The sequence below is a fragment of the Phyllobates terribilis genome, unplaced genomic scaffold (assembly GCF_046119375.1).
Source record: "Phyllobates terribilis strain yellow unplaced genomic scaffold, ASM4611937v1 Scaffold_9__5_contigs__length_417890890, whole genome shotgun sequence".
Lineage (NCBI taxonomy): Eukaryota > Metazoa > Chordata > Amphibia > Anura > Dendrobatidae > Phyllobates > Phyllobates terribilis.
Window position 1 is genome coordinate 353,864,043 of NW_027362769.1, and position 27,302 is coordinate 353,891,344.

At 50.1% G+C, this 27,302-nt stretch overlaps 1 protein-coding gene across 4 annotated transcripts in view; it reads right to left on the reverse strand.

The window, feature by feature from the left end:
- The window catches only part of TTYH3 (tweety family member 3), an 80,089-nt gene extending 52,787 nt beyond the window's left edge, over positions 1-27,302 (reverse strand). For all 4 annotated transcript variants that reach the window (XM_073648147.1, XM_073648145.1, XM_073648144.1 and 1 more), the window contains exons 1-3: positions 26,841-27,302; positions 6,183-6,352; positions 2,179-2,290 (exon numbers count right to left, since the gene is read on the reverse strand). In XM_073648147.1, the coding sequence (XP_073504248.1) occupies positions 2,179-2,290; positions 6,183-6,352; positions 26,841-26,966 (408 nt within the window). In that variant the 5' untranslated portion in view covers positions 26,967-27,302. The remainder of the gene's footprint in view (positions 1-2,178; positions 2,291-6,182; positions 6,353-26,840) is intronic.

A 27,302-nucleotide genomic window follows, 5' to 3' on the forward strand; every position in this document is an offset into this window, starting at 1 on the left:
CACATGTATTTTGGGAAAAATAAAAATAAAAAAATAATTGCAATTGGCTCTCACTGGAAATCCTGTACAGTTTGCCTGTTACAGGCTTTTTGTCTCCCTGCACAGAGTTGGCTGCAGAATGAGTTTTACTGAGAATCCGTCAAGTCTTTTGTGTCCATTTATGACCACAGCAAGTTTCAGTTCAACTTTCAAGTGGTCTGTGGTCCCAAATAAGATGAGAGCAGCAAAAAAAAAAAAAAAAAAGATAGAAAAGCCTTAAAAAGTTTGTCAGCTCACTGACAGATTCTTAGTTAACTCATTCTGAAGCAAACAATAAAGGCTTTTCTAAAATTTTTAATCGTGCCCAATTATACACGCATTCAAGTAAAATAAACACGAACCTTAAATTGATACCAAATCCTAATTCTGTAATTTAAATTTTAAAGGACAAATGTGGGGGTCCCCTTCTATAATAGAGTGCGAAGAGCAACTAATAAGCAGCACCTGTCACTCAGATGAGCATCTATGGCCGCCAAGTATTATTGTATTAGGAGCCAGACCAGATGGTCTCTGACTACCATAATAAAGGGCTATGATGAGATCACCCTCTTAAAAGGGGTTTTCCATAATGAAATAGGCCAAACACACAAAGTGTCCAACTGCTGCTAACTATTGGCTAACTTGGATGTGTTTCCCTGCAGCGCACCCGGAGGAGAGTTGAAGTATTACACAGCAGTGACCATTCCAATCAATGGACTGTGTGTAACAGGTCCTCCTAAGCAAGAGATGCTCTTTGTCACTGTGCTTAGAAGACACCATAACGCAAGTACCAAGTGTGGAGAGGGGCTTCCTTTCCTGACGCACCATATATTGGGTTTGGGGGCAGACACACTGGCATACAAGAATTGTGTGCTCTCCCGGATACGATGTGTGACTCTGAAAAACAGGAAAGCCGAGCATCCCGTCCATTGTGAGGTGCCCCATGAACAGGTTAGGAAGTGCCGCAGTCCAGCTGCAGGGGGCTCGGGTAGCGGGTGTATACACGGGATTTATTATATATCCATAACGTGTATTGTGCAACCAGACGACTCGGCAATCAATCACCGCATATTCCAGAAACACAAATGTCAGAAGTGGGGAAATGGCACAATATTGGACACACGAGTCTGCTGATGGGGGAAAATTCTGTTCCTTTTTTATTAAAATCCTATCATCTTGGGCGAGAGGTTGTATTTTACTGACTGGCTCAGACTGATCTAACCCTGACAATTAAAGGGCCATCCCATCTCCATGATCGGTGGGGATCTGACTGCTGTGATCGCCACCGATCCCGAGAATGAAAGGTGAGTAGCAGCACCGTAGTGCAGAGATGCGCGGCCAGATTTTGCACCCGCGACACACTTGGCGGCCAGATTTTGCACCCGCGACACACTTGGCGGCCAGATTTTGCACCCGCGACACACTTGGCGGCCAGATTTTGCACCCGCGACACACTTGGCGGCCAGATTTTGCACCCGCGACACACTTGGCGGCCAGATTTTGCACCCGCGACACACTTGGCGGCCAGATTTTGCACCCGCGACACACTTGGCGGCCAGATTTTGCACCCGCGACACACTTGGCGGCCAGATTTTGCACCCGCGACACACTTGGCGGCCAGATTTTGCACCCGCGACACACTTGGCGGCCAGATTTTGCACCCGCGACACACTTGGCGGCCAGATTTTGCACCCGCGACACACTTGGCGGCCAGATTTTGCACCCGCGACACACTTGGCGGCCAGATTTTGCACCCGCGACACACTTGGCGGCCAGATTTTGCACCCGCGACACACTTGGCGGCCAGATTTTGCACCCGCGACACACTTGGCGGCCAGATATTGCACCCGCGACACACTTGGCGGCCAGATTTTGCACCCGCGACACACGGGCGGCCAGATTTTTTTTGTCCGGATTTGTGGGCATAAAAATATAGTCTGCAGACTGTAGATCTGCAGCATAAATTGAATTTAATTACAGATTTCACCATTTTCAATGCACCATGGTGAAATCTGCAGCAGATCTGCAACCCTGGAGCGCTGTGCACATGTAACATGGCGGACGCCGTCTCTCGATTCGTGGTGCGTGCGCAGACATATAGGGCACATTACACACAAGGCTGAGCAGAAAAAAAAAAAAAAGTGACTTCTTGCTACTAACCCGATCCTGGATTCCAGCCACGGTGCGGTTGACATGTCTCAGCGAATATGTCACTCGGTGGATGCCATCGCTGGTCTCCCCGTTGCCATAGAAACCAACAGCGATGCCAGCGCTGCAAGGAAGAAACGGAGCAGAAATCATTATGTAAAACACCTAGAGGAAAAGAAGCTCAGGCGGCCGATGCCTGCGACTGACAGCAGCGGCAGAAATCCCCCAAGGGGAGAAGAAATACATTATAAACACTGGGAAATGCAGCAAAATGTCTTCAAACAATAGAGGATAGGGTGGACAAACACAGATTTATGTACACTCTACAACTTTTCTTTTTTGTATACAGCTCCTGTACAGACCGATGTGTCTCCGTGGTTACAGCCTACAAATAAAGCCTGCGTAGTCCGATCCCGCTGTCGCATGGTGCTTTCATCTACCCGACCCTCTCTCTTTCCTATCTGGAGAGAAGTAGAGCACATGGCTGCAGGATCAGACTACATAGGGCTTGTTTGTAGTCTGTAACCATGGAGACACATAAGTCAGCATAGCAGCTGTGAACACAAAACGGTGAAAGCTTTTTTTCTTTTACAACACCCTGACTGACAAAGCTTCTTCATTTCTTCTATTCGGGGCGCACTGGAGCAGTGTCACGTAAGGGGTATCACTAGGACAGGTCCGATTTGTGGGTCCCCACCGATCTTGAGAATGAGGAGGGACACAACGTTGGTGTTGCGCCTTTGTGAATAGGGCCCATCTGCAGCTCCCTGCACAGCGGGTGGTCCAGGAACCACGCTACAGGGGACGCACAAGAAGGGGACCAGCGTTCTGACCTGTCATTATGAAGATTAGTGGGGTCCCTGATCACAAAGTGATTGTATATCCCAGTGATCATTCAATCAAATTTATCCCCCTTTAAATGGAAGTTATCCCACCTGAAGATTTAGGAATTCTTCTAAAGGGGGTCAGAAAATACCCCATTCACCACCCGCAGCGGTGTAATCCTGGTGGCATCCATCCATTATAAGCGAGAAGCCGCCCAGGATGCGATAATACTCAGACCGCCGCTGACCTAGATGAGGAGCAGCCGGGACGACGTGTGCAGAGAAAAGCCAGAGGACAGAAAGCTCCGCTGGCTGCCAGGATGGCCACGATCTATGTGCAAGTGACACACTCAATATCCTATTAATGGCGCGTCCTGACTGCGGCCTCAGCCCCCGGAGAAACCCCACGTCCATCACTGAATACGGGGGAGCAAGTGGGGGACTGGGAGATTCCTTCACCACGGGCAGAATGCCATCACCATAATAATAAGTCACGGGGACATATGTGCCAAGTTAACCCACAGCGGCACAGGCGGGGGTATGAGGCTGCAGGTGAGGCCGGGACCGTGTTGTGCATGGCTAGAAGAAGAGATAGCCCTGAAAGTGGCCAGAAATCCGCTGGCCTCCATCCAGTAACAGGGGGACTGTCAGATAAAGAACATGCACGGTCACCGATTCCTTCACTGTCTATAGGAATGTCAGATACAGAATATGCATGGCCACCGATTCCTTCATCGTCTACAGGACTGTCAGATACAGAATATGCACGGCCACTGATTCCTTCAATGTCTATAGGACTGTCAGATACAGAACATGCACGGCCACTGATTCCTTCAATGTCTATAGGAATGTCAGATACAGAACATGCACGGCCACCGATTCCTTCACTGTCTATAGGACTGTCAGATACAGAATATGCAAGGCCACCAATTCCTTCATTAGTCTATAGGACTGTCAGATACAGAACAAGCACGGCACAGATTCCTTCATCGTCTACAGGACAGTCAGACACAGAACATGCACGGCCACCGATTCCTTCATCGTCTACAGGACTACTAATAACAGGGCATGCGCGGCCATTGCTCTATTTCAGGGCCCTGCTCTCGGAGCCAGTGGAGGTCCCAGTGGTCACCAAGTTATCCTCTATCACATGAGTGTGAGCATCTCCATGTAGCGGGAAAAAAAAAATCCACAGAGAAATGAGGATATCTTACAGATTTTCACCAGCGCAAGCATCAGATCTTATAGAGAACTGTCCAGACTGGATACAACTGTAGCAAACTCTCAGCTGTGAGGAACATTGTCCTGATCACATAAGCAAGAAGAAAAACAATTTTTGAAGAGGAAATGAAACACAAAATGATGAGGAACTAAAAGGGAAAAATGACACGACTGCAAAACGACATCCCTGATCACGCGGACGGCCGCGGGCTGATGTGGGGGGTTTTCAATAGTAGGTTTCATCAGAAATGATCCCCCCTCTGGACACATGGACAGAACATTGTGGCGGGCAGAGATTGTTGCTTTAAGATTACACCAAGGCAGAAAAGAAACAATTGGCCAAAAGTATGCGAACCCCACGAGGCCAAGCTCACCAAGACAACCCAAAGCGTCTGCACCTCTCCATAGATCTCTATAGAGAGATGCACCCGTGACTGCCACTGCAGGTTACAGCGGATGTCAGGACCCCTGTAATCCCGAGAGCAGTACCCCTTAAATATTTAAAGAGGGTTTTCCTGAACTGCGATACCAATAGACTAGGAAAGGCCATCAATAGGAGATCAATACGACCGACTTTCAACATCCCCGTCATTGTCTACATTTTGTAGTGGCCTTTTCTGGTATTGAAGCTTAATTCTCTTCAAAGTAATTGACTCCGGACTGCAATACCCTACACCGTGACGTCAAAATGTGCGGCGCTATGCTTGGTAAATGATAAAGAGGGCGCAGTGATCATCTGATCGCCTCTCTCAAGGATCACAATCCTTTAAAAAACCCACTTGTGGACCAACAAATGAAAATGTCATTGCAGAGTCCTATGTGGTCTTGTTAGACAAGACCGCATAGGACTCTGCAATGACATTTTAGTTAACAGTTGAGAACAGATAGGATTTTTAATAAGAGATGAATTGCAAAGTTGCTGGTTTTAACAAATCCTTTGCAATTTTACTCCTTCAGTAAGTTGAGACAACCCCTTTAAGTACGTACATCTAAAAATGGATTCCTATGGCCATTCATTGGGTAAATCAATGATGCCTGTCAATGCTGGTAAACTGGTGGTGTTAGACATCTCCCCCCTAGGCAGCATCTATAAAAGTGATCATGAGAGCTTCCTCCCGCCACACCGCTGGGTGCTACCTCCTATTTGGGCTCCCGGATTAGATTATATTCCCATCTATGTGGGAATCCTAGAAGAATCGATCGACTGCACGCGAACATTCAATTTGTAACATGGCCAATAAATTAGATCTTATAGAGCGGTGGGAACCTTTGATCCTAGACGACCTCTCGGATTACATTATCCTCTGAACGTGAAGAGAAGATATCAGTACGGATTTTAGGGGTGGTGAGAGGTCCACTTTAAATCACATCGGATTTTTGGGGGAGGAGGGAGTGGGAGTGAGGGGCCCTTTCTAGATGACCTCAATATATATATATATTTTTTTTTTAAATCACATGAGTCTCCCCTGACCATTACAGGAGAAGAGGAGCCATTGCCAGCGTCGGCCATTGTTAGAATCCAGAATTATCTATCCCAGGCTTTCTGTTCTTGGAAAGATCTCAGGAGCGTTAATTACTTAGTCTGTCTAATTATAGGCTTACACTTCAGTATCTGAGGAAATCTTCTATTCTGGGTGGAGAGGGCCGGCTATTGTGAGATGGATCCCCCTCCCACCCGAACGCCCCATGGAAAGTCAGAGCGCCGCTCGTCCCCCGCACATCCAAAATCTAGACGGATGTGAGCAGATATTACTGGTGATCAGACTGTGCTCGCTTGATTATGGGGGACCCAAGAGGCAGCCCCCCGCCCATGAGACTCTCTCAATCTGTATATCACACTTCTCAAGGACAGGCGGAGATCTTCTGCTCTATGAGGGGTACAGGTACTCCGACCCCCCCAATAGGTTAACACTGCCAAACAGGGACTTACAACAGCAATACAGAAAAAGAAAAGAGGAGGTCATGTCTCACCTGCAGACGAGGGTGGCGATGATCACGCACCAGGCGGTGCAGCAGCAGTCCGCGCTCGTGTTCTCCTCGGTCTTACGGTGACGGCAACAGAACCAGAAGGAATAGAAGAGCAGGAACAGGAGGTCGAGAGCGAGACAGGCGAGGGCCACACAGCTCAGGAGCATCAGAGACTGCAGGAGGAGAGCACAGGGGTTACACGGGGCTTACAAGAGATTCACAACCCCCCCCCCACAATAGAGCGTAACAGATCCCTCCCACAATAGAGTGTCACAGACCCCCCCAATAGAGCGTCACAGACCCCCCCCCCCACAATAAATGTCGTGGTGTCAACCAATATGGCCGCCTGCGCAGATGGTATGTCACTTATTCCAAGGGACCCCCAACCTGTGATGTACCCCCTCCAGGTCCCACTGTGCAGGCTAAGGGCAGCACAGCCCCATCCATGTGAGGAGGGGCACCTGTCGTTTCCATCAGAGGCAGCGGCCGGGGTGACCTGGGCAGCAGAAGACAGGGAATCTGTCACCACTTTGCAGTTACCAGACCTCTACTATGGCCATACGGGGTATAGAAAAGTGACTCTATACATACCTGTATGGCCCATAGCAGAGGTCTAAATACAGAGAAAAGCGCTTTAATCAATTCTATTTTCTACAGGCTTGGCGTCCGGGGGACGGGAAGAAATCCCAGCCTATGTGCTTAATTATCATATTCCCCCCTCCCCCGCACGTCACAAGACCCTGTGACATGCACTGTGCTCCCTGACTTCCTAAGTATAGATTTACCTTTCTATACCCCATATGGCCATAGTAGAGGTCTGATATCTCCAAAGTGGTGACAGATTCCCTTTAAAGGGGCGCAGCAGTGAGCTGGCAATGCAGCCCATTTAATCTCAGGGCGAGCCCCCATCCATGGTCGATCCTCGTATCACCCACTTGTTATCATGCAGGCAGCAGGGAGAGCTGGGCGACACCTGATCTGCCCCCTCCCCTCCTGTGCCATGATCCCTCTGCCTGTGCGGAGGCGGCACAGTGGGGGCACAGAGGGGCGGGTGGAATTTATTATCCAGCTCTACTCATCCATTTACAGAGAAGCGAGCGTGAGAACACCTATACCATAGTGTGGGCCGCAGGGCTCCCACGTACTGATATACTGCAACACGAAAAGATTAGGACTTGCCAGAAGCTCTGAGTCACCGGCCCATTAAAGAGCCCTCGCTGTCACTCACACCAGGAGCTATTAATGGGCGCTGCTCCCACGTGCAGCTGCCACCTATAGACCGCCACATCAGGGGCACGTACAAAGACCCCGTGGACCGGGATTATTACGAGGGGCTAAGAACAAGCAGCCAACCCCGGAGGGGGCGGGGGGGGGGGGCACCAAAGACCTGTGAAGAGACCAGAGGCATGCAAAAGGGCCAAGGCAAGCACGGTAACAGGACAGTGGGCACGGGGTGAGATAAGGGGGCACAATTTATTTCCTGCAACTTAGCTCTAGGTCTGAATCTTCTGCCCATGGATAAAGATGGCTGCACCCCAATAGCTGGCGTCGAGCGCTCGTGTAGATGGCAGTAGTTCCTTTGTAACCCCACATGATGCATCGCACTACAGAGGACGGACCGCCAGACACCGCTCTACAGAGGACGGACCGCCAGACACCGCTCTACAGAGGACATACCAAGACAATGCTCTATAATGTACAGTGATATACCCCTCAATGCATGATGTCCCATTGTATACCACTCTATCCATGATATACCGCTCTATAGATGATGTCCTGTTATATACCCCTCTATCCATGATATACTGCTCTATAGATGATGTCCTGTTATATACCCCTCTATCCATGATATACCGCTCTATAGTAGAAGTAAAACCTTCTCTGAATCCGTGCAAGCGTAGGACATGGACCCGGGGGTTTTCCCGGGCAGCACATCTGGTTTATGGATGAAGAGGAAAATGAATGAGATTACGCAAATATTTAGTTGCTGCGAGGCCTCGTATAAACCAGAGCCGGTAATAAAGCTGTAATGAATTAGATTGTGTTACATTTATTTATGCGGAGGGCGAGTAATGGAGAAAAGCGAGGCCAGAACCAGAGAGAACGTCAAAATCATTCCCATCTGGCTGAAAAAGAAGAAACTGCTGCAAATGGATTGTAACCCTACAGAAACAAATGCAAAGTGTCGCCAGACCCCGCACGGTCCGGGATCCGCACATCGGTGTGTTGTGGGGCGAGTATGGACAGCGAGGCACGGACCGGCCGAGGGTCTCCTGTACAGAGCTCATATACGCCTATGACGCTGCCGAGTCCACGGGTCAGGCGTCCAGTCCGTGCTTACCAGGCTGTGTTAATGCCGCCCTAGGTGAGGTACCTGCGGTCTCACCCCTTCTAGCATTTGGTATTCTGCCATGCAGTGTACAAAATATACAGGGTGGGCCATTTATATAGACACACCTAAATTAAATGGAAATGGTTGGTGATATCAACTTCCTGTTTGTGGCACATTAGTATATGGGAGGGGAAAAACTTTTCCAGATGGGTTGTGACCATGGCGGCCATTTTGAAGTCGGCCATTTTGGATCCGACTATTTTTTTCAATGGGAAGAGGGTCATGCGACACATCAAACGTATTGAGAATTTCATAAGAAAAACAATGGTGTGCTTGGTTTTAACGTAACTTTATTCTTTAATGAGTTTTTTTACAAGTTTATGACGACTTATTAAATGTGTTCAAAGCGCTGCCGATTGTGTTGGATTGTCAATGCAACCCTCTTCTCCCACTCTTGACACACTGATAGCAACACCGCAGAAGAAATGCCAGCACAGGCTTCCAGTATCTGTTGGTCACTACCCATCTTGGAAAAGTTTTCCCCCTCCCATATACTAATGTGCCACAAACAGGAAGTTGATATCACCAACCATTCCCATTTAATTTAGGCGTATCCATATAAATGGCCCACCCTGTGTGCTGCTTAAACACTTCCATAAAGTTGCCCAATTGAGTTATCCTAAAGTTACCGCCATATACTGAAAATATAACTTACAGAACAGCGTTATGCAACGTGATGACCGCCATACAGTGCCCAGATAAACACACACAGCTGCCTAAATAAGTCCACTAAACAGGGCTGCCACAACATACTGCTAGCTAGTGGACAGTACAGTATATGTAGCAGCGTCGTGAAAAGTGATTACCGCCATACACTGCTGACTAATATACTAAAGAGTGCTCAAATTATATACAGCTGGCTAAAGAAATGTACTTTACAGTGCTGTCATTGCCATATACTGCAAAACCAATGTACCGCACAGTGCCCAACTATCGACACACGTCAGGCAAAGGTAATACAGCCATACGGAGCACAAATAAGGACATACAACAGCCTAACAACCAAGGCAGCCACCATCATATACTGCAAAATGAATGGACCCTACAGAGCCCCCCCAAAAAAGCAGTGTGTTTCCAATTAAAATACCGCCATATAGTGCTCAAATAACATCGATATACAGTGGGTATATAACTGCCACATACAGAAATTATTCCAGTAACACTGCTATAAGATATTTACTACTGTACAATTAAAGATTTGATAAGGTCTCAGTCCTCAGCTACCAGGACAGCTGAAGAGCCCCCTTAAAAGAAGATCACCGGTCACTTGCCATAAATACGTAATTATTACCTGATGTAAATGCCGCTGTTCTCCTGAATCCTGTGCAGGTTTTCTTTTATTCCTGCGCCTCTCCGTTCCCGAGATATGACCTCTTCTCTGTATGGAATTCCAGCCTTGCTAGCCAACTGGGCATGGCCATCTACTATTTTGTGGGCGTGTCCACAAGAGCAACACCCACTTGGTTATGAAGACTAAATTTATATACAGGGAAGAAAGGGCCGTATCTCAGGAAAGGAAAGGGGTAGAAACAAGAGAAAAACAACGTCGGATTCAGGAGACAGGCGGCATTAACCCTATGAGGAACTAAATTATTTTTACAGCAAGTGTCAAGTTTTCTTTAAGGCTGAAACTTTGAAGGGTGCATCCTGCAAGTGTTTATCTTTAAGCAGATATCCCCTTTTAAAAGGATTGGACAAGGCAACTGTAACTACATGAGATCAGCAACTACTGCAGTAGAGGGTATTCACACCTATCAGTATGACGTCACCGTACGGAAAGTCGTGTCAGGTCACGGTAGTGAAGCTTTTCCACAGACGCCCTGGAGACCACAGCTCCTCTCCTAATTAGATCTTTCCCTTCCTTACCGTCACTTATTTCACCCGATAACATCGACTGTCCTGCGGAGAGCAGGACATTTATCCTTTTCATTAAATCAAGGCAAAAAGCACCAAGTGGTCTCTTCCGTAAAATTCTCAAAGGTATTTCCAGGCTCTCTGGAAACATTGTCAGGGAGGAGTGGGGGGCGACGAACATGGGGGTCTTGGCTGTGAGTAATGCTCCTTACAACATCCAGAGGGCTCATTCCAAATTCAAGTCTCGTACGAGGCCAGGAAGCTTTTCTTCGGTGTCCTACTCTAAGAGACGGATGCTGGAGAACTTCCAGGTCTTTCCTCAAAACTTTTTGGAAACCGCTGCTTTTCAAGACGCGTCCATACGGCATACACCCCCCCATTAAGAGGAGTTTGGTTCGGAAGTTGGCATCTTATCAAAGTGTCTTAGGAAGGCTCTGCCAGCGCGGTTCTTCAAGAGGCTTCACGTTGTGTTCGGGGGCAAGCTGGCACCAAGGCTACAGACTTCTGCTGGAGAATAGCAATGGCTGAGAGAAGAAATTAAAAGAACGGAAAAGCATTTGGAGAGTTAAGGCAGGTCGTCGGGGCAGACAGGTATCTGACTATTGTGGGCAGTAACTCTACAAGTGATACCCAGAGGTGTCAGAAGTAGATGTACACTGGCCCTGGTGCCTGCAGGACAACAAATGCCCCTTTCCCTCAGTAGATGTCCCATTTTTTTTTCACTGGGCGCCGGTTACCCATCTGTAGGGCACCACTCGCTCATCTGTGGGGAGACGGCTACTGATTTTTTTAGCTTTACATGGAGAACTCCAGTAGAGGCCCCCCAACTATTTTCAGAATGGAGAGCGGCTCCGAACATGGACTGTCCATTGAAAGTAATGACCATGGAAATGTGTAATGCCTCATTTCCACTTCGGAGGCGCTGTAGAAATAATGCAAGCTTGCTGCAATTTCCTCTCTCAGAAATTGTGTCATTCACAGCCCCCTTAAAAGGGACTGTCAGCACAGAATGACTGTTCAAACCAAGTACAGGCACTGTACTTGGTTTGAACAGTCAGTCTGTGCTGACAGCCCCTTTAAGCGGGCTGTGAATGACAATTTCGAGCTTTCAGACTTTTTAATTGCCTATATGGTACACTGCTCCTCAAGCTATCAGCTGTGATCTGAGAGAGGAAATTGCAGCAAGCTTCCAAACCAAGCACAGGTGCACCCTTGGTGTGGCCAAACAGTTCAGTGCACCTTCCCAGCTGCTTGGTTTCTATCTATCTCTACCCTTCTTTGGCTCTGTAAAGCCAGAGAAGTCAACCAAAGAAGAGGGGGCAGAGATTGTTTTGGAATGAGGAGCAGATCGTCTAACGCCTCGAGCGCGGAAGACGGCGGCGGCTCCAGTCAATTAGACACTATTCACAATCCTGCCGCAGCTGCGCGATGCAGAGCGGAGGACGCGCCTATTTCTGTACGCGGCTCCGCGCCTCCAATGCAAGAGAGAAAGAGGAAACGAAGAACCGAATCCCACATTGTCCTTATGCCGCTTCCACAGCTTTCTTAATTTAGCGACAAAATATATTGGGCTCTAACAAAAGGCAGAAGAGGGGCTCATAAAGGGGTGAGGGGAGCAAGGCGCTGCTGGACATCTCCAGGGAATACAAAATGACCGGCCATTAAAGATCTCCCAATCCTTTTCTTCCCTGACACCATCAATCAGAGAAAAGTTGGAAAGCACACGGCCGGTCCTCGAGTCTTTACTGTCATGTCCCACACCAAGCTCTGTGAACCCCATCTCAGGATCGATGGGGGTCCTACAGGTTGAATCTTCATCGATCATACACAAGATGGGACTAGCCCAACCATCAAGGGAAGGGAGATGCACCAAGTGACAACCACCACCATAAAACCCTGAAGCGGGGACTTGGGAAACAGATGGGTTATAGAGTGCCTCTCACTTCAGATCCTAGCGGCTACCATCATGGCATCTGTCAGCCACTTGCCAGGTCTTTGTGGCCCCTGCCGGAAGAAGTCAGCTCAGGTGGAATCTGAAGGCCGCAGAGGTCCTTTCCCTCGATGGATGTTGAAGCCGCCAAGGGACCGGTGGTGACAAAGTATAGAGGTCATCTTTTCTCTTCGTTCTACCACTGCCCTAGACCCACCGAGGTTAACTTTCATAGTAGTGGAAAACCCCTTTAGGCCAAGTGCCAACTATGCAGAAATGCTGCATATTTTTTCCGCTTCTCCCTGGCAGGAAAAACGCATGCGGATTGTACATGTGGATTGTACATGCGCTTTTCCTGCCAGGGACATGCGGATGTGAAGCTTTCTTCACATGCATTTCTGCATGCAGGTTGACAAGCGCTTTCCAAGCGATTTTAGCATCACTTGGAAAGTGATTGACAACTTGGTCACACTATATAAATCCTTGCAACTGGCATGGATTCATATAGTGTGACCAAGTAATAGTTTAAAAAAAAAGAATAAGAATGGTAAAAAATAAAGATTATACTCACCTTCTGATGGCCCCCGATGTTTTCTCTGCTGCGTGCGGTGTGTTGGACGGCTCGTGGTGGTGTGAAGGACCTGCAATGATGTCATTGAGTCATGTGACAGGTCACGCGTCTGCTGAGGACACCGCGGGCCATCAGAAGGTGAGTATAATCTTTATTTTTTATTTTAAATTCTTTTTTTTTAACAGGTTCTATGGTACCCGGGTCAGGAGGAGTCTCCTCTTCTCCAAACCCGGGTACCATCCGCACATAGAATCGCTTAATATCCGTGTGTGCAAATGTACAGATATTAAGAGATTCAGTGCAAGTCAATGGCGGCGATTACTCTGCGTGTCCGCAAAATTAATGGACATGCTGCAGATTTTTTCGCAATGATAATCCGCAGCGGAAATTTCCGCAGTATGTGCACAGCACATGCGGATTATCATTGGGGACCATGGGGCATGTATTACCAAGCGCATTTTAAGTGTTTTCGCTGCGGAAATTCCGCGGCAAAGACGCTTGAAAAACGCATAGTGAGCACGCAGCCTTAATTAGAAAAGGAAGCACGCACAATACATGCAGTTACATGGCAAGCGGCCAACAGCCATGGAGGAGCACAGTCGTCACAGAGCGTCTCCAGTGATCAGCGGAGGAATCCTTTTGTAGCACCTCCACAGGGAAAATGAAGAATTACACCGTGCCTATTCAAATCAGTAATTTTGGGGGAAGGGACATCCGTAAAAGCTTTTGTAAGAGGACAAGCCCAGGCTGGTTGCAGGCTAATTAGCCAGCTCATCATTAATAGTCCGTCCGCCTACAGAAGTAGCCACATTGCCGGTACAATTCCTCGCTTTAGAACAAGTGTTTCTCTATGTCGCAATCTCAGACGATGTCATTACCGATCCTCTAATTAGCCTACGGATGAGGCCGGGGCCTCTTTTTATTTCCTCCTTCTAGAAAGGACACAAAGCAGCTGAGTTAATGGCGTAAATGACTTGAATTCTGAGGATGTGATTCTATAAAGGAAAGTTTCCAGACAATGCGAGAAACTAGATCCTGTGAATCAAGAAGCCTCGACTTTCCCACCGGGCTGTGAACAGGAAACGGACGGATTAGGAGACTGAAAAGCGCAGCCAAGACCAACCACCGACCGCTGCCTTATGTCGCCTCCGAGAAAACTACCGGGACGGCCGCGTTCACACACACCGCAATCGCTGCGGATTCTGGATCTTTGCATGGAGACATTGTTACAGCAGCAAAGTGGGTAAGAATATATAACAATTCTCATTCACTGGCTGCACAACTTGACCTGCGCATTCATTTGGCACCAGGATCGGAAATGGTCACCAGAGCGTCGGCACTAATTTTTTTTAAATAAAATTATCCTGCCACCTTCCCGCCGTTATACAAATGGCATAAAATAAAATAAATATTATTTATTTTAATAAAAAAATAAAATTCTAAAAATAAAAGTAAAAATAAATTTATATTATGTATTTTAATATAAAATCTAATAAAAACTAAATAAAAAATAAATAATTGTTTTATTTAAAAATTATAAAATCTAATAAAAACTAAATATAATAAAATATAATTATTATATTTTAATAATAAATAAAATTTAATAAAAACTAAATAATACTAAAATATAATAAATAATACAAAATAATAATAATAATAATACAATAGCACGGATGCAGCACATGATCGCTGGTTCCCATTTGCATCGGCTGCTTTCCTGAATTTCCTGCATTGTTGCAAGGAAAATGACGCGTTACGTGGTATTCGCCAATCTGGTGTAAGGTTGGGGAAATTCGAGGGTGTTTGCTGAGCGCGTCGCTATCTTTCCGTGTCCTTGCGCGCTTCACACTCCGGTCAGCAAACACATTTTATCAAGAGATCAGTGACACCAAGCACACAGACGTGTCGGACCAGCTTAGTAGCAGAGGTCCTTTTACACCTGCAGATTTCTGCCCATAATGAGCGCTGATGGACACTATAACAAGGCTATTGGCGCTAGTTTAAAAGCCCTTTAACGCTGCCCGAAACAACCAGTATGGGGAGGACTGATCGCGCGGGATGTGGTGCAGACATCACCGGTTGATTGCTGACCATTGAGACCGCGGATATCGGCCTTTGTAGAAAAGCCCCAAAGCCCTGTTCACATGCCCGTTAATGGCAGCAGAGTTGCAGTACCCAAGAACGGCCACTACACAGGAGCTGTGCTGTTCCGGCTCAGCAGGCACGTAGGGGTGGACCGCCACCAATCTGATGTCCTATCCTAGTGAGTCTCCGTCGCTGCTTCAAGTCTCGGATATAATCTTGTAGTGATGTCAGCGCTGCAGACAATAACAGGTCAGGAGCAGCGGCAGAGGCTCAGATCGGGACCCGGGGAGGGTGAGTAAAGCACACTTTTTTGGTTTTTATAAACACAAGCAGCACCTGGGGACGGGTTCTCTAAAAGTAACATGGTGTAAACAGGAAGCGCCGATTGCACGTGCGACTGTAAGAACGTAAAAAACCCTCCACGCATTATGATGAACTGTAATTTGGAAAGAAAAGGTCACATCCATAAGAAAGAGCCGGAGTATAAAAAAAAGGACTTAAATGTCAAACATGCTTTCAATTACTCCAGAGGGAACGCGAAGAATACATGTGGCAAGCTTCATTTACCAAGTTGTAAAAAATGACAATTTAGATGAAATTTATATCACTGGAAGTAGAAAAGACGAAGCAAACGACGAGCACGGAAACGAGCGGAGCCACCTAATGAATGGTGGATGGCATCATCATCACCCGCCAGGAGGACGACGTGTGACGTTGTGGGGCAAGGAGGCAGGAATCGAGCACTGATCCAGGATCAGAGGTGGCAACTTAAGGGATCGCATGTGCCGCTCTGGTCTGGCCATCCCTCGGGGAGGATGAAAGGGGTCCCCAGCCACCGCTCTGGCCATCCTGTGGAGGTCCCCAGCCATCATCCGCTCTCAGATATCGGGAGTAACCCTATAAGCATTTCCCCATTTAGCTTTGGCAGGTTCACGGAAGGTGAGCCAACGCTTGACACAAAGAACTCAAAACACCACGAATACCCTCAAGATCCGAAAAGGAACACAAATGTTGACCAAAGCAGCTTACTGCGTAATCCGGCCTAATCGTGGAAAATGCAGGACTGATGTTTCTCCTTTCGTCTGAGGTTTCATCACACCAGGATTTCTACCGAGATCTGAATATCTTTCCCCAGCACATGAATGGAGCGAAGGTGCGCAAACTTAAATCCGTTCTACAGACCCTCATTCTCACCGTCGGTCGGGGTCCCATCGGTATGTCCCCCAGTTTTTCCCAACCCATAGGATAGAGAATAACTTACCATGTTGGAAAAAAAAAACCTTTAGAAGTGAAGAATGTGTGTCCCAAGTCATCAACCATGTCCATCGCTGCCATCCAGACTGTGATGAATCCGGCCATAAAAACAACTAACAGCAGCATGAGCCTCTCCCCACTGCCAATCTACAGCAGGAGAAAGTGATAAACTTCACCCTTGGTTCTACACTGCCCAAAAGAAGGGACAGTGAGTGTGAAATAATCTCACACCCCGGCAATCACTCATCACCCGTCCCGTAGATGATGAACGCGTTCCCATCGCTATACTCTGGTGAGCAGTGGATTTTCATACAGTTCTGCTGATTATTTATCGCCGTCTCCAGCCGTACTATTAGCTCGGTATTAGATAGAAAATCCCGTAAAGACGTGAAAGGTAATCAATCGTATTCATTACTCCGCCGGTAAAATGTTTATCTGCTGAATGAGAAGCCATAAACACAAGTCAATGATGGGATCGATTCCTTCTCCGGGATTGTCTAGAGCAGGATCTTCCGATACTGGGACGGGTTTCCTAAAGATTTATCTGCATCGTTAAATAATTAACTCTCCTAAAGACGTTGGGATCTGCGGGAGAACATAATCACGGATGAGGTCAGACTGTATGGTTAGAAGGTCGCAGAGGGACCTCATCCACTCGTGTGGATTATTGGCTTGGGCAGCGGAGATCTATGGGATCACACATCCTATAAACGGCGTCATATGAGCGTGGCATCACGTACAAAGTCAACCACCTGCCAAAGATACTCTGGCAGGTAAAGTTGTCCGTCTGGTTTGAACTTTATAGTTGGCCACACACCCTACAAAGCCGCGAGCCAAATGCTCGCTTGGCCGACAACTACTTCCCAACCCTATCTGGATGTTCAGTCTGAGAAGAGAATGGGAAAATAAAAATCTCTGCCAGACATTTCTGTCTCCGGCTTATGTCCCGTGAGAACAAAATGATTGGACATTATGAAATCCAACATGCCTGATCCTTATGCAGCAGAAGGAAGAGTTTGGGCACCCTTATATACAAGAGAACAGTCGGTCCCAGTGAGATTAGTAGGTTCGGAGGATGTTATTCTACCGCGTATCGGCACTTTTAGGCCACTGTCGACAGATCTTGATATACCATGACAAGATTGAGCTCAGCAACAAGACACAAGGTAGTTATACTGCATCAGCAAGATATCCCCCCTGCCAAAGATTTCACAGCGGACTGGGGTTTTGAGATGTGCTGTTCAAGATGTTTTGAAGAAGCACCAAGAAATGGGCAACGTATGGACTGTAGACGCAGTGGTCGGCCAAGGAAACTTTGTGCAGCAGATGAAAGACACCTCTTGCTTACTTCCCTGATGTCGGGCAGTAGCATCAGCTCAGAGCTGGCAGTAACCGGAGAGAAACAGCTACACCCTTATACGGTTCTGTGAAGTCTGACCAAAAGTGTTCTTCATGGAAAAATGACAGCAAAAAAGCCATACCTTCAACCTGGAAATATTTTGGTGTAAGAAGGCAGTTTGTTCCGTGGCTGAAAAGTGGCACAATAACGAGGGTCTTCCGGCAGCAGTGAAGCATGGTGGAGGATCCTGCAAGTTTATAGCTGCATTTCAACAAATGGAGTCGGGGATTCAGTCAAGATTAATGGTGTCCTCAAGACTTGGAAATACAGACATATTCTTACCCATCTTACAGTACCATCAGGGAGGAGTCTGATTGGCTCCAAATTTATCCTGCAGCAGAAAGACCCCAAACATCCAGACAAATTAGCATAAAGCTATGTAAGCAACAGGTCCTGACTTCCAAATGTACAGCTGAAAATTTCCTTCATTTCCAAAGGATGCATTATCCCCGACCCCGCTCATTACTAGGCGTCACACGCGGCGTCCTCCGGATGGAGGGACAGGCAGGACATTATTAAAGGTGAGAGATGGGGTCACCCTGCCTCAATGATCCTCCACTGACCCGGCCTTAAATCACTCTGACTTTTAATGCCTGTTCGGGCCTTATTGATTTCCGTGAAAAATATTCCATTTTCACAAGAATGGGGGGAGGGGTATTATAGAGCCCGGCCGTAAATACAGAAATGGAGCTTAAAGGGGTTGTCCAGGAATTTTTTCTCACCTACACCAGCCACTGGGCTTTCTATTATGCCTATTTATAGAAGGGTTATTAGGTAAAAAGCTGAGAAAATGCTGTCTTGAAACTGGGACCCCCGGCTATCAGTTACAGTCTACATGGGGACCAGGCAAGTGTTCATTTCCCCAGCAGCGCCACCACAGGGGGATTGAAGCATTGCACGGTGAGCGAGGCGCTCTCCATGTGCTAGAAGGACCGGGCACAATCTGTGTAGCTGGAGCGCTGCTGCAGACGATCGGCCCCACCACATATTGTTTCCAGATTCTCCTGTAAAGTCTCAATTTTTCTGCCATGTTAAATAAAAACAGATTTCCTCTGCCTGCTGGATTCCACTGTGGACAAATGAGCCAAAATACCATCATGTGCGTCAGAGTACAACAGCCAGAAGCTGCACGACAGGGGGCAGCGGGTCAGGTCTTCCAGGTCACGGAGTCCGGCGTGTTCTGTCCTGTGGTATGGCAGCCTGTGTAAACAGTACAACACAAGGGATCCAACATCTCCACCCAATGATGGCTGATTGCCAGACCAGTATGCGCACCCCCCAACCCCCTCGAAGGCCAGCCCAATTGCTTCCCCCCCACACCGATGGACAATGCTTTGCCCGGTATGGTCCCCCCCACTCCTCCCCCTCCCAACTATGCTTTGCCCAGTATGCCCCCCCCCACTCCTCCCCCTCCCAACTATGCTTTGCCAAGTATGGTCCCCCCCCACCAGACTATGCTTTGCCCAGTATGGTCTCTCCCCCCCCCCCCCCCCCACCAGACTATGCTTTGCCCGGTATGGCCTCCCCTCCTCCCCCTCGGACTATGCTTTGCCTGGTATGGCCCCCCCCCCCACCCAGGACTATGTTTTGCCCAATATGGTCTCCACCACCCCCCTCAACGGACTATGTTTTGCCCAGTTTGTCGTACCCCCCTTCCCGACGGACTAGGTTTTACCCAGTTTGTTGTCCTTCTGACGGACTATTTTGCCCAGTTTATCCCCCCATCCAGTATTCCCCCCCCCGATGGCACCAAAGCATGCGCAGCCCCACCCCCGACTGGCTATGGGCAGCCCAGTATGGTGCCTTCCCTCCTGATGGCCGTCCCAGTATTACCCCCCCTCCCTTGTGGCCGATGAGCATTCGAGTATGGCCCCCTCTGCCTTGATAGCTGATGGGTGGCCCAGTTTGGCCCTCCCAAGTCTTCACACAGAGGCTGGACAGACATCTGTCTGAGATGGTTTAGTGAGTCCTGCATTGAGCAGGGGGTTGGACACGATGACCCCGGAGGTCCCCTCCTACTCTAACATTCTAGGATTCCCCCTCTTGTCTGGATTTATCTAGTGCACTTTTCGGAAGCCGATGCAGTTCCCCTCCAGACTGATGTAAAGAAATCAAAGACGGCTCCTGACATGTGGATGAAACAAGATGACGCGCCCCCGGCTCTAGTCTCTCTTTCCCACAAAAAACCCCCATAGTAATGAGCTGACACACAATGTGGGGGGGGGGGGTCACATACCGCAGCAGAGCAAGGAATGCCAGCAAGGCCACGGCCATGAGTCACCGGCTCCGCAGCCCCAGGGAGCTACGAGCCCAGCGCCCCCTGCAATCAGTATGGCCCCCATCAGGGCTCCGCACAGCCTCCCTTCTCTTTCAGAGTGGAGAATTTGTCAATGATCTTTCTAAGATTTCTACTGGAAGATGTGTAAATCTCCCCTGATCGTGTGATCGCTGCACCTTTATGTCTTATGTATTCGCTGGGGATGGTAATGCTCCAACGCCATACAGGGAGCTGCCGATCCTATGTGCACAGACCAGCTGGGAGCCCGATAGAGGACGGGTGACGTCAGCGCTGCAAAAGAGCAAATCTGCACATCACAAAGGGAGAAGGAAAGTCAGTGAATGCAGAAAGCGGCTCCCCGAAGAGATATAGAAGCAGTTCCCAAGGTAACATGAAGAAAAGCACATCTGGGCGGCACGTCGTGTGCGAGGGGCACGGTCTGCTGCCCACAAAACGGCACAAGGCTGCCACGCCGTGCAGGGGCATCAATACCTGCCGATCAAAGAGCGAAATACATCGGTCACTAGGATACAGGTACTGCCTATATAAGTGGAGGTTAGAGGGGTTGCCGAGGCTTGGCCCCCGCGCCCCAAAAGGCACCACCGCCAAAGACTGGAACCCCCCATCCCACCCCAAAGGCACCGCCGCCGAGGACCGGCACACCCCAAAAAGGCACCACCACCGAGGTGCAGAACCCCCCATCCCAAAGACCCCAACGCAAAGGATTCCACTCAAAAGTTGCTGTATTCTCCCTGCGGGCACAGTCTGGAGACCCCTTCCTAGTGTTCGGAGGGGTCCCTGCGATCAGACAGGCATTACCTACCTGGGGAAGTATACATAATGGCAATGGACATGTGGTCAGAGGTGATCTGATCTCCGGCACCTCCACTGCTGCAGGTACCAAAGTCCTGACTGGCACAAGCTGACCGATGCCAGGCTGCATGCCCTCCTGTGCTGTCAGAACGGACGAGCTGTCAGGGGGGCACGACCTGTAATGAGTGGTTGCTCTGGATACACTGACAATATTCTCTGATTATTTCCTTTTGCTTATGTGGTGGCAACATAATCCGCAGCGCCGTACAGATGTCGTCACCCAGTTTACAAAACGCCCCAACACATCAGCGGGCAGCGCTCGCCCTGTTACACAGCTTGTAAATTGCAGCTCCGGGCTCGTCACCGGCTTTCTGCAGCCACCACATTATGTCAACGTGATCATTTTCTGGTTTGCAAACAAAACCATGAATGCCCACGCGAAGCTTAACCCTGGCAGTGCCAGAAAAACTGGAGCGGCCGGAGCCACCGATAGGAAAGAAGGGAGAAACATCGGGCACCAGCAGCAAGGAGGGACCACTGCTGACGATCACTCCTGAGCTCCCCTATTAATAGCAGGGGTTCGCTTTCCCTACAGCGCCACCACAGGGGAAATGAGGCATTGCATCATTCTTATAGAAACAAATTGCCACCTTTTGGATGGAAGACACTATAAAAGTCTTCTCCCTCATTATTTGAGGACACGCAAGGATCAGCCAGTCATATTACATCAGAATCAAGCCCCTGAAGAAGCAGCGCGTAGCCCCTGAAGAAGCTCCAGATCTAAGGAGTTAAAGTTCTTTTCGTTATGAACCTCGCCCAGACCCTACACGGGTGAGATCTATGAGCCTCCTGTGACCACTGCCCTGAGCTGGGATTGGACCAACAACAGAAGACACTAGGATGCAACGGCCCGGATAAGGGGGTCGCTTAGTTTCTTGGAAGACTCTGAAGGTTACAACGGCTTGTCTACCACTACAGGGGTCTGTTAACCTACGCCACTGAGCCCCAGCGTTGTGCCACGGCCCCCAGCCTCATACCCCATACACCAGTGTCGTTAACCAGCCTCACATGGCCCATGAGATTCCAGCCACAGCCTGAAGCAATGGACAAAAGCCTCGTCCCCCTGCCCCATCCACCCAAAAGGTTACCCAGCCTGGTCACCGCACCCCCAGCCTTATCCAGCCATTGGTTCCCCAGCCTCGCCCCCCTGCCCCGTCCACCAGCTTCATCCCCCAGCCTCGTCCACGTATCCCCAGCCTCGCCCCCGTACCCCAAGTCTCATCCCCCTGCCCCCAGCCTCGCCCCCGTACCCCAAGTCTCATCCCCCTGCCCCCAGCCTCGCCCACCAAGTCTCATCCCCCTGCCCCCAGCCTCGTCCCGGTAACCGAAGTCTCATCCCCCTGCCCCCAGCCTCGGCCCCGTACCCCCAGCCTCATCCACCCTCTGGTTCCCCAGCCTCGTCCCCCTGCCCCCAGCCTCGTCCACCCACTGGTTCCCCAGCCTTGTCCACCCACCGGTTCCCCAGCCTCGTCCTCCTGCCCCCAGCCTGCAGCCACCGAATTCTCTCCCCGATTTCTAAGAAAACTAACCAGGAAAACAGATGTTCTCACAGGACGCAGATTAACCCCTTAGTCACCACATCCTATAGGAGCCATACACTAGAAATGTCCCTGTCCCCAGAAAATAAATGGGATCCATTACGAACTGCACAAAGGGGATTACAGCTGGGGTCCGGCTGTCCCCTGGACAAGGGATCACGTCTGGTGGTGGTCCGGCACATATGATGTTACAAGGAGCCGCCATGCTGGACACTAGCAACGCGACACAGCCGGAAGGAGCAAAGTAACTGTGGATCGTGGCCTAGGGACTCCCGACAGGCAGAGCGCCCCCCGCTGGGGGAAGCAGCAGGTAGTTACAGGCCCAAGCTACTGGAGAGTTCTGTAATATCCAAGCGTCATCTCCTCATCTAATAGAATCACAGATATTATGTAATGTCCATATACAGTGCAGCACCACGGCCTGTACAGGAGGAATCAGTGACGAGCGACACAAGTGTAACCCGTGTGTGAAAGATATACACCGAGCGTATGATGCACGGCGCATGTACGATAGATATACACCGAGCGTATGATGCACGGCGCATGTACGATAGATATACACCGAGCGTATGATGCACGGCGCATGTACGATAGATATACACCGAGCGTATGATGCACGGCGCATGTACGATAGATATACACCGAGCGTATGATGCACGGCGCATGTACGATAGATATACACCGAGCGTATGATGCACGGCGCATGTACGATAGATATACACCGAGCGTATGATGCACGGCGCATGTACGATAGATATACACCGAGCGTATGATGCACGGCGCATGTACGATAGATATACACCGAGCGTATGATGCACGGCGCATGTACGATAGATATACACCGAGCGTATGATGCACGGCGCATGTACGATAGATATACACCGAGCGTATGATGCACGGCGCATGTACGATAGATATACACCGAGCGTATGATGCACGGCGCATGTACGATAGATATACACCGAGCGTATGATGCACGGCGCATGTACGATAGATATACACCGAGCGTATGATGCACAGCGCATGAACGATAGATATACACCGAGCGTATGATGCACGGCGCATGTACGATAGATATACACCGAGCGTATGATGCACGGCGCATGTACGATAGATATACACCGAGCGTATGATGCACGGCGCATGTACGATAGATATACACCGAGCGTATGATGCACGGCACATGTACGATAGATATACACCGAGCGTATGATGCACGGCACATGTACGATAGATATACACCGAGCGTATGATGCACGGCGCATGTACGATAGATATACACCGAGCGTATGATGCACGGCGCATGCACTATAGATATACACAGAGCGTATGATGCACGGCACATGCACTATAGATATACACAGAGCGTATGATGCACGGCGCATGTACGATAGATATACACCGAGCGTATGATGCACGGTGCATGCACTATAGATATACACAGAGCGTATGATGCACGGCACATGTACGATAGATATACACCGAGCGTATGATGCACAGCACATGTACGATAGATATACACCGAGCGTATGATGCACGGCGCATGTACTATAGATATACACCGAGCGTATGATGCACGGCGCATGTACGATAGATATACACCGAGCGTATGATGCACGGTGCATGCACTATAGATATACACAGAGCGTATGATGCACGGCACATGTACGATAGATATACACCGAGCGTATGATGCACGGCGCATGTACGATAGATATACACCGAGCTTATGATGCACGGCACATGTACGATAGATATACACCGAGCTTATGATGCACAGCACATGTACGATAGATATACACCGAGCGTATGATGCACGGCGCATGTACTATAGATATACACCGAGCGTATGATGCACGGCACATGTACGATAGATATACACCGAGCTTATGATGCACAGCACATGTACGATAGATATACACAGAGCGTATGATGCACGGCACATGTACGATAGATATACACCGAGCGTATGATGCACGGCACATGTACGATAGATATACACCGAGCTTATGATGCACAGCACATGTACGATAGATATACACCGAGCGTATGATGCACGGCGCATGTACTATAGATATACACAGAGTGTATGATGCACAGCACATGTACTATAAATATACAGTGTATGATGCACAGCACATATACTATAAATATACAGTGTATGATGCACGGCGCATGTATGATAGCGACAAGGTCTAATCCAGATACTTGTATGGAGAGAGTATGTGTTAGTGTATGAATGATGACCATGCATGATGCAGGAGTGATACCGCACAGCGCGTGTATGATGGACATGATTGACAGCCGGATATAAGCCTGAGTGATACATGTATGACTGATGTGTGCACAGCCTGGGGTCAGTGATGATGGTTACGGTGAGGAGGATGGCGGCGGTTACGGTAAAGATGGTTATGGTGGTGACGGTGAGGAGGATGGCTATGGTGAGGACGATGATGGTGGGGGTGGTGGTTACGGTGAGGAGGATGATGATGGTGGTGGTTACGGTGAGGAGGATGATGATGATGGTGGTTACGGTGAGGAGGATGATGGTGATCGTGGTTACGGTGAGGAGGATGATGGTGATCGTGGTTACGGTGAGGAGGATGATGGTGATCGTGGTTACGGTGAGGAGGATGATGGTGATCGTGGTTACGGTGAGGAGGAGGAGGAGGATGGTGGTGGTGGTGGTTACGGTGAGGAGGAGGAGGAGGATGGTGGTGGTGGTTACGGTGAGGAGGAGGAGGAGGATGGTGGTGGTGGTTACGGTGAGAAGGAGGAGGAGGATGGTGGTGGTTACGGTGAGGAGGAGGAGGAGGATGGTGGTGGTGGTTACGGTGAGGAGGAGGAGGAGGATGGTGGTGGTGGTTACGGTGAGGAGGAGGAGGAGGATGGTGGTGGTGGTTACGGTGAGGAGGAGGAGGAGGATGGTGGTGGTGGTTACGGTGAGGAGGAGGAGGAGGATGGTGGTGGTGGTTACGGTGAGGAGGAGGATGGTGGTGGTGGTTACGGTGAGGAGGAGGAGGAGGAGGGTGGTGGTTACGGTGAGGAGGAGGAGGAGGATGGTGGTGGTGGTTACGGTGAGGAGGAGGAGGAGGATGGTGGTGGTGGTTACGGTGAGGAGGAGGATGGTGGTGGTGGTTACGGTGAGGAGGAGGATGGTGGTGGTGGTTACGGTGAGGAGGAGGATGGTGGTGGTGGTTACGGTGAGGAGGAGGATGGTGGTGGTGGTTACGGTGAGGAGGAGGATGGTGGTGGTGGTTACGGTGAGGAGGAGGATGGTGGTGGTGGTTACGGTGAGGAGGAGGATGGTGGTGGTGGTTACGGTGAGGAGGAGGATGGTGGTGGTGGTTACGGTGAGGAGGAGGATGGTGGTGGTGGTTACGGTGAGGAGGAGGATGGTGGTGGTGGTGGTTACGGTGAGGAGGAGGATGGTGGTGGTGGTTACGGTGAGGAGGAGGATGGTGGTGGTGGTTACGGTGAGGAGGAGGATGGTGGTGGTGGTTACGGTGAGGAGGAGGATGGTGGTGGTGGTTACGGTGAGGAGGAGGATGGTGGTGGTGGTTACGGTGAGGAGGAGGATGGTGGTGGTGGTTACGGTGAGGAGGAGGATGGTGGTGGTGGTTACGGTGAGGAGGAGGATGGTGGTGGTGGTGGTTACGGTGAGGAGGAGGATGGTGGTGGTGGTTACGGTGAGGAGGAGGATGGTGGTGGTGGTTACAGTGAGGAGGAGGATGGTGGTGGTGGTTACGGTGAGGAGGAGGATGGTGGTTACGGTGAGGAGGAGGAGGATGGTGGTGGTGGTTACGGTGAGGAGGAGGATGGTGGTGGTGGTTACGGTGAGGAGGAGGAGGAGGATGGTGGTGGTGGTTACGGTGAGGAGGAGGAGGAGGATGGTGGTGGTTACTGTGAGGAGGAGGAGGAGGAGGATGGTGGTGGTGGTGGTTACGGTGAGGAGGAGGAGGATGGTGGTGGTGGTTACGGTGAGGAGGAGGATGGTGGTGGTGGTTACGGTGAGGAGGAGGAGGAGGATGGTGGTGGTGGTTACGGTGAGGAGGAGGAGGAGGATGGTGGTGGTGGTTACGGTGAGGAGGAGGATGGTGGTGGTGGTTACGGTGAGGAGGAGGAGGATGGTGGTGGTTACGGTGAGGAGGAGGAGGATGGTGGTGGTGGTTACGGTGAGGAGGAGGAGGATGGTGGTGGTTACGGTGAGGAGGATGGTGGTGGTGGTTACGGTGAGGAGGATGGTGGTGGTGGTTACGGTGAGGAGGATGGTGGTGGTGGTTACGGTGAGGAGGATGGTGGTGGTGGTTACGGTGAGGAGGATGGTGGTGGTGGTTACGGTGAGGAGGATGGTGGTGGTGGTTACGGTGAGGAGGATGGTGGTGGTTACGGTGAGGAGGAGGAGGATGGTGGTGGTTACGGTGAGGAGGATGGTGGTGGTGAGGATGATGGTGGCCCCCTCCCCCGCACAGATGGCGGCCGCTCACCTGCTGATACTCCCCGTCCTCCGGCTTGAAGTCTCCGCTGATGAACTCCCACTTGAGGCTGAGGTGCGGCAGGCGGTGCAGCAGGGTCACCCACCACGGCGGGCTGTAGCTGATGGCAGCCGCCATGTCGGAGCTCAGCGCCGCGGTCTGCCGCTCCTCCGGTGCCGCTCCTCAGTGCCGGCTGTACCGGCCGGGTGTACGGGCTCCGCTCACAGCTCGGGCTGCCGCCTGCCGGCCATCCTTCCTCCCCGCTTATATCCCGCAGTGTCCCCGGAGGCCGCGGCCCCGCAGCTCTCCCCCGACCATCGTCACCACAGGGCAGCTGTCAGCGGCTCCGGCGGCTCCGGCGCCCCCGTCTCCGGTCCCCACTCCCGAGCTCTCTGCGCCCCAGATCCGGCTCTTTGTTCCCGGAGTGTCGTTGTGCTCCAGGCTCCTCCCTCCTCCCCGGTGTGTCCCCGCCCA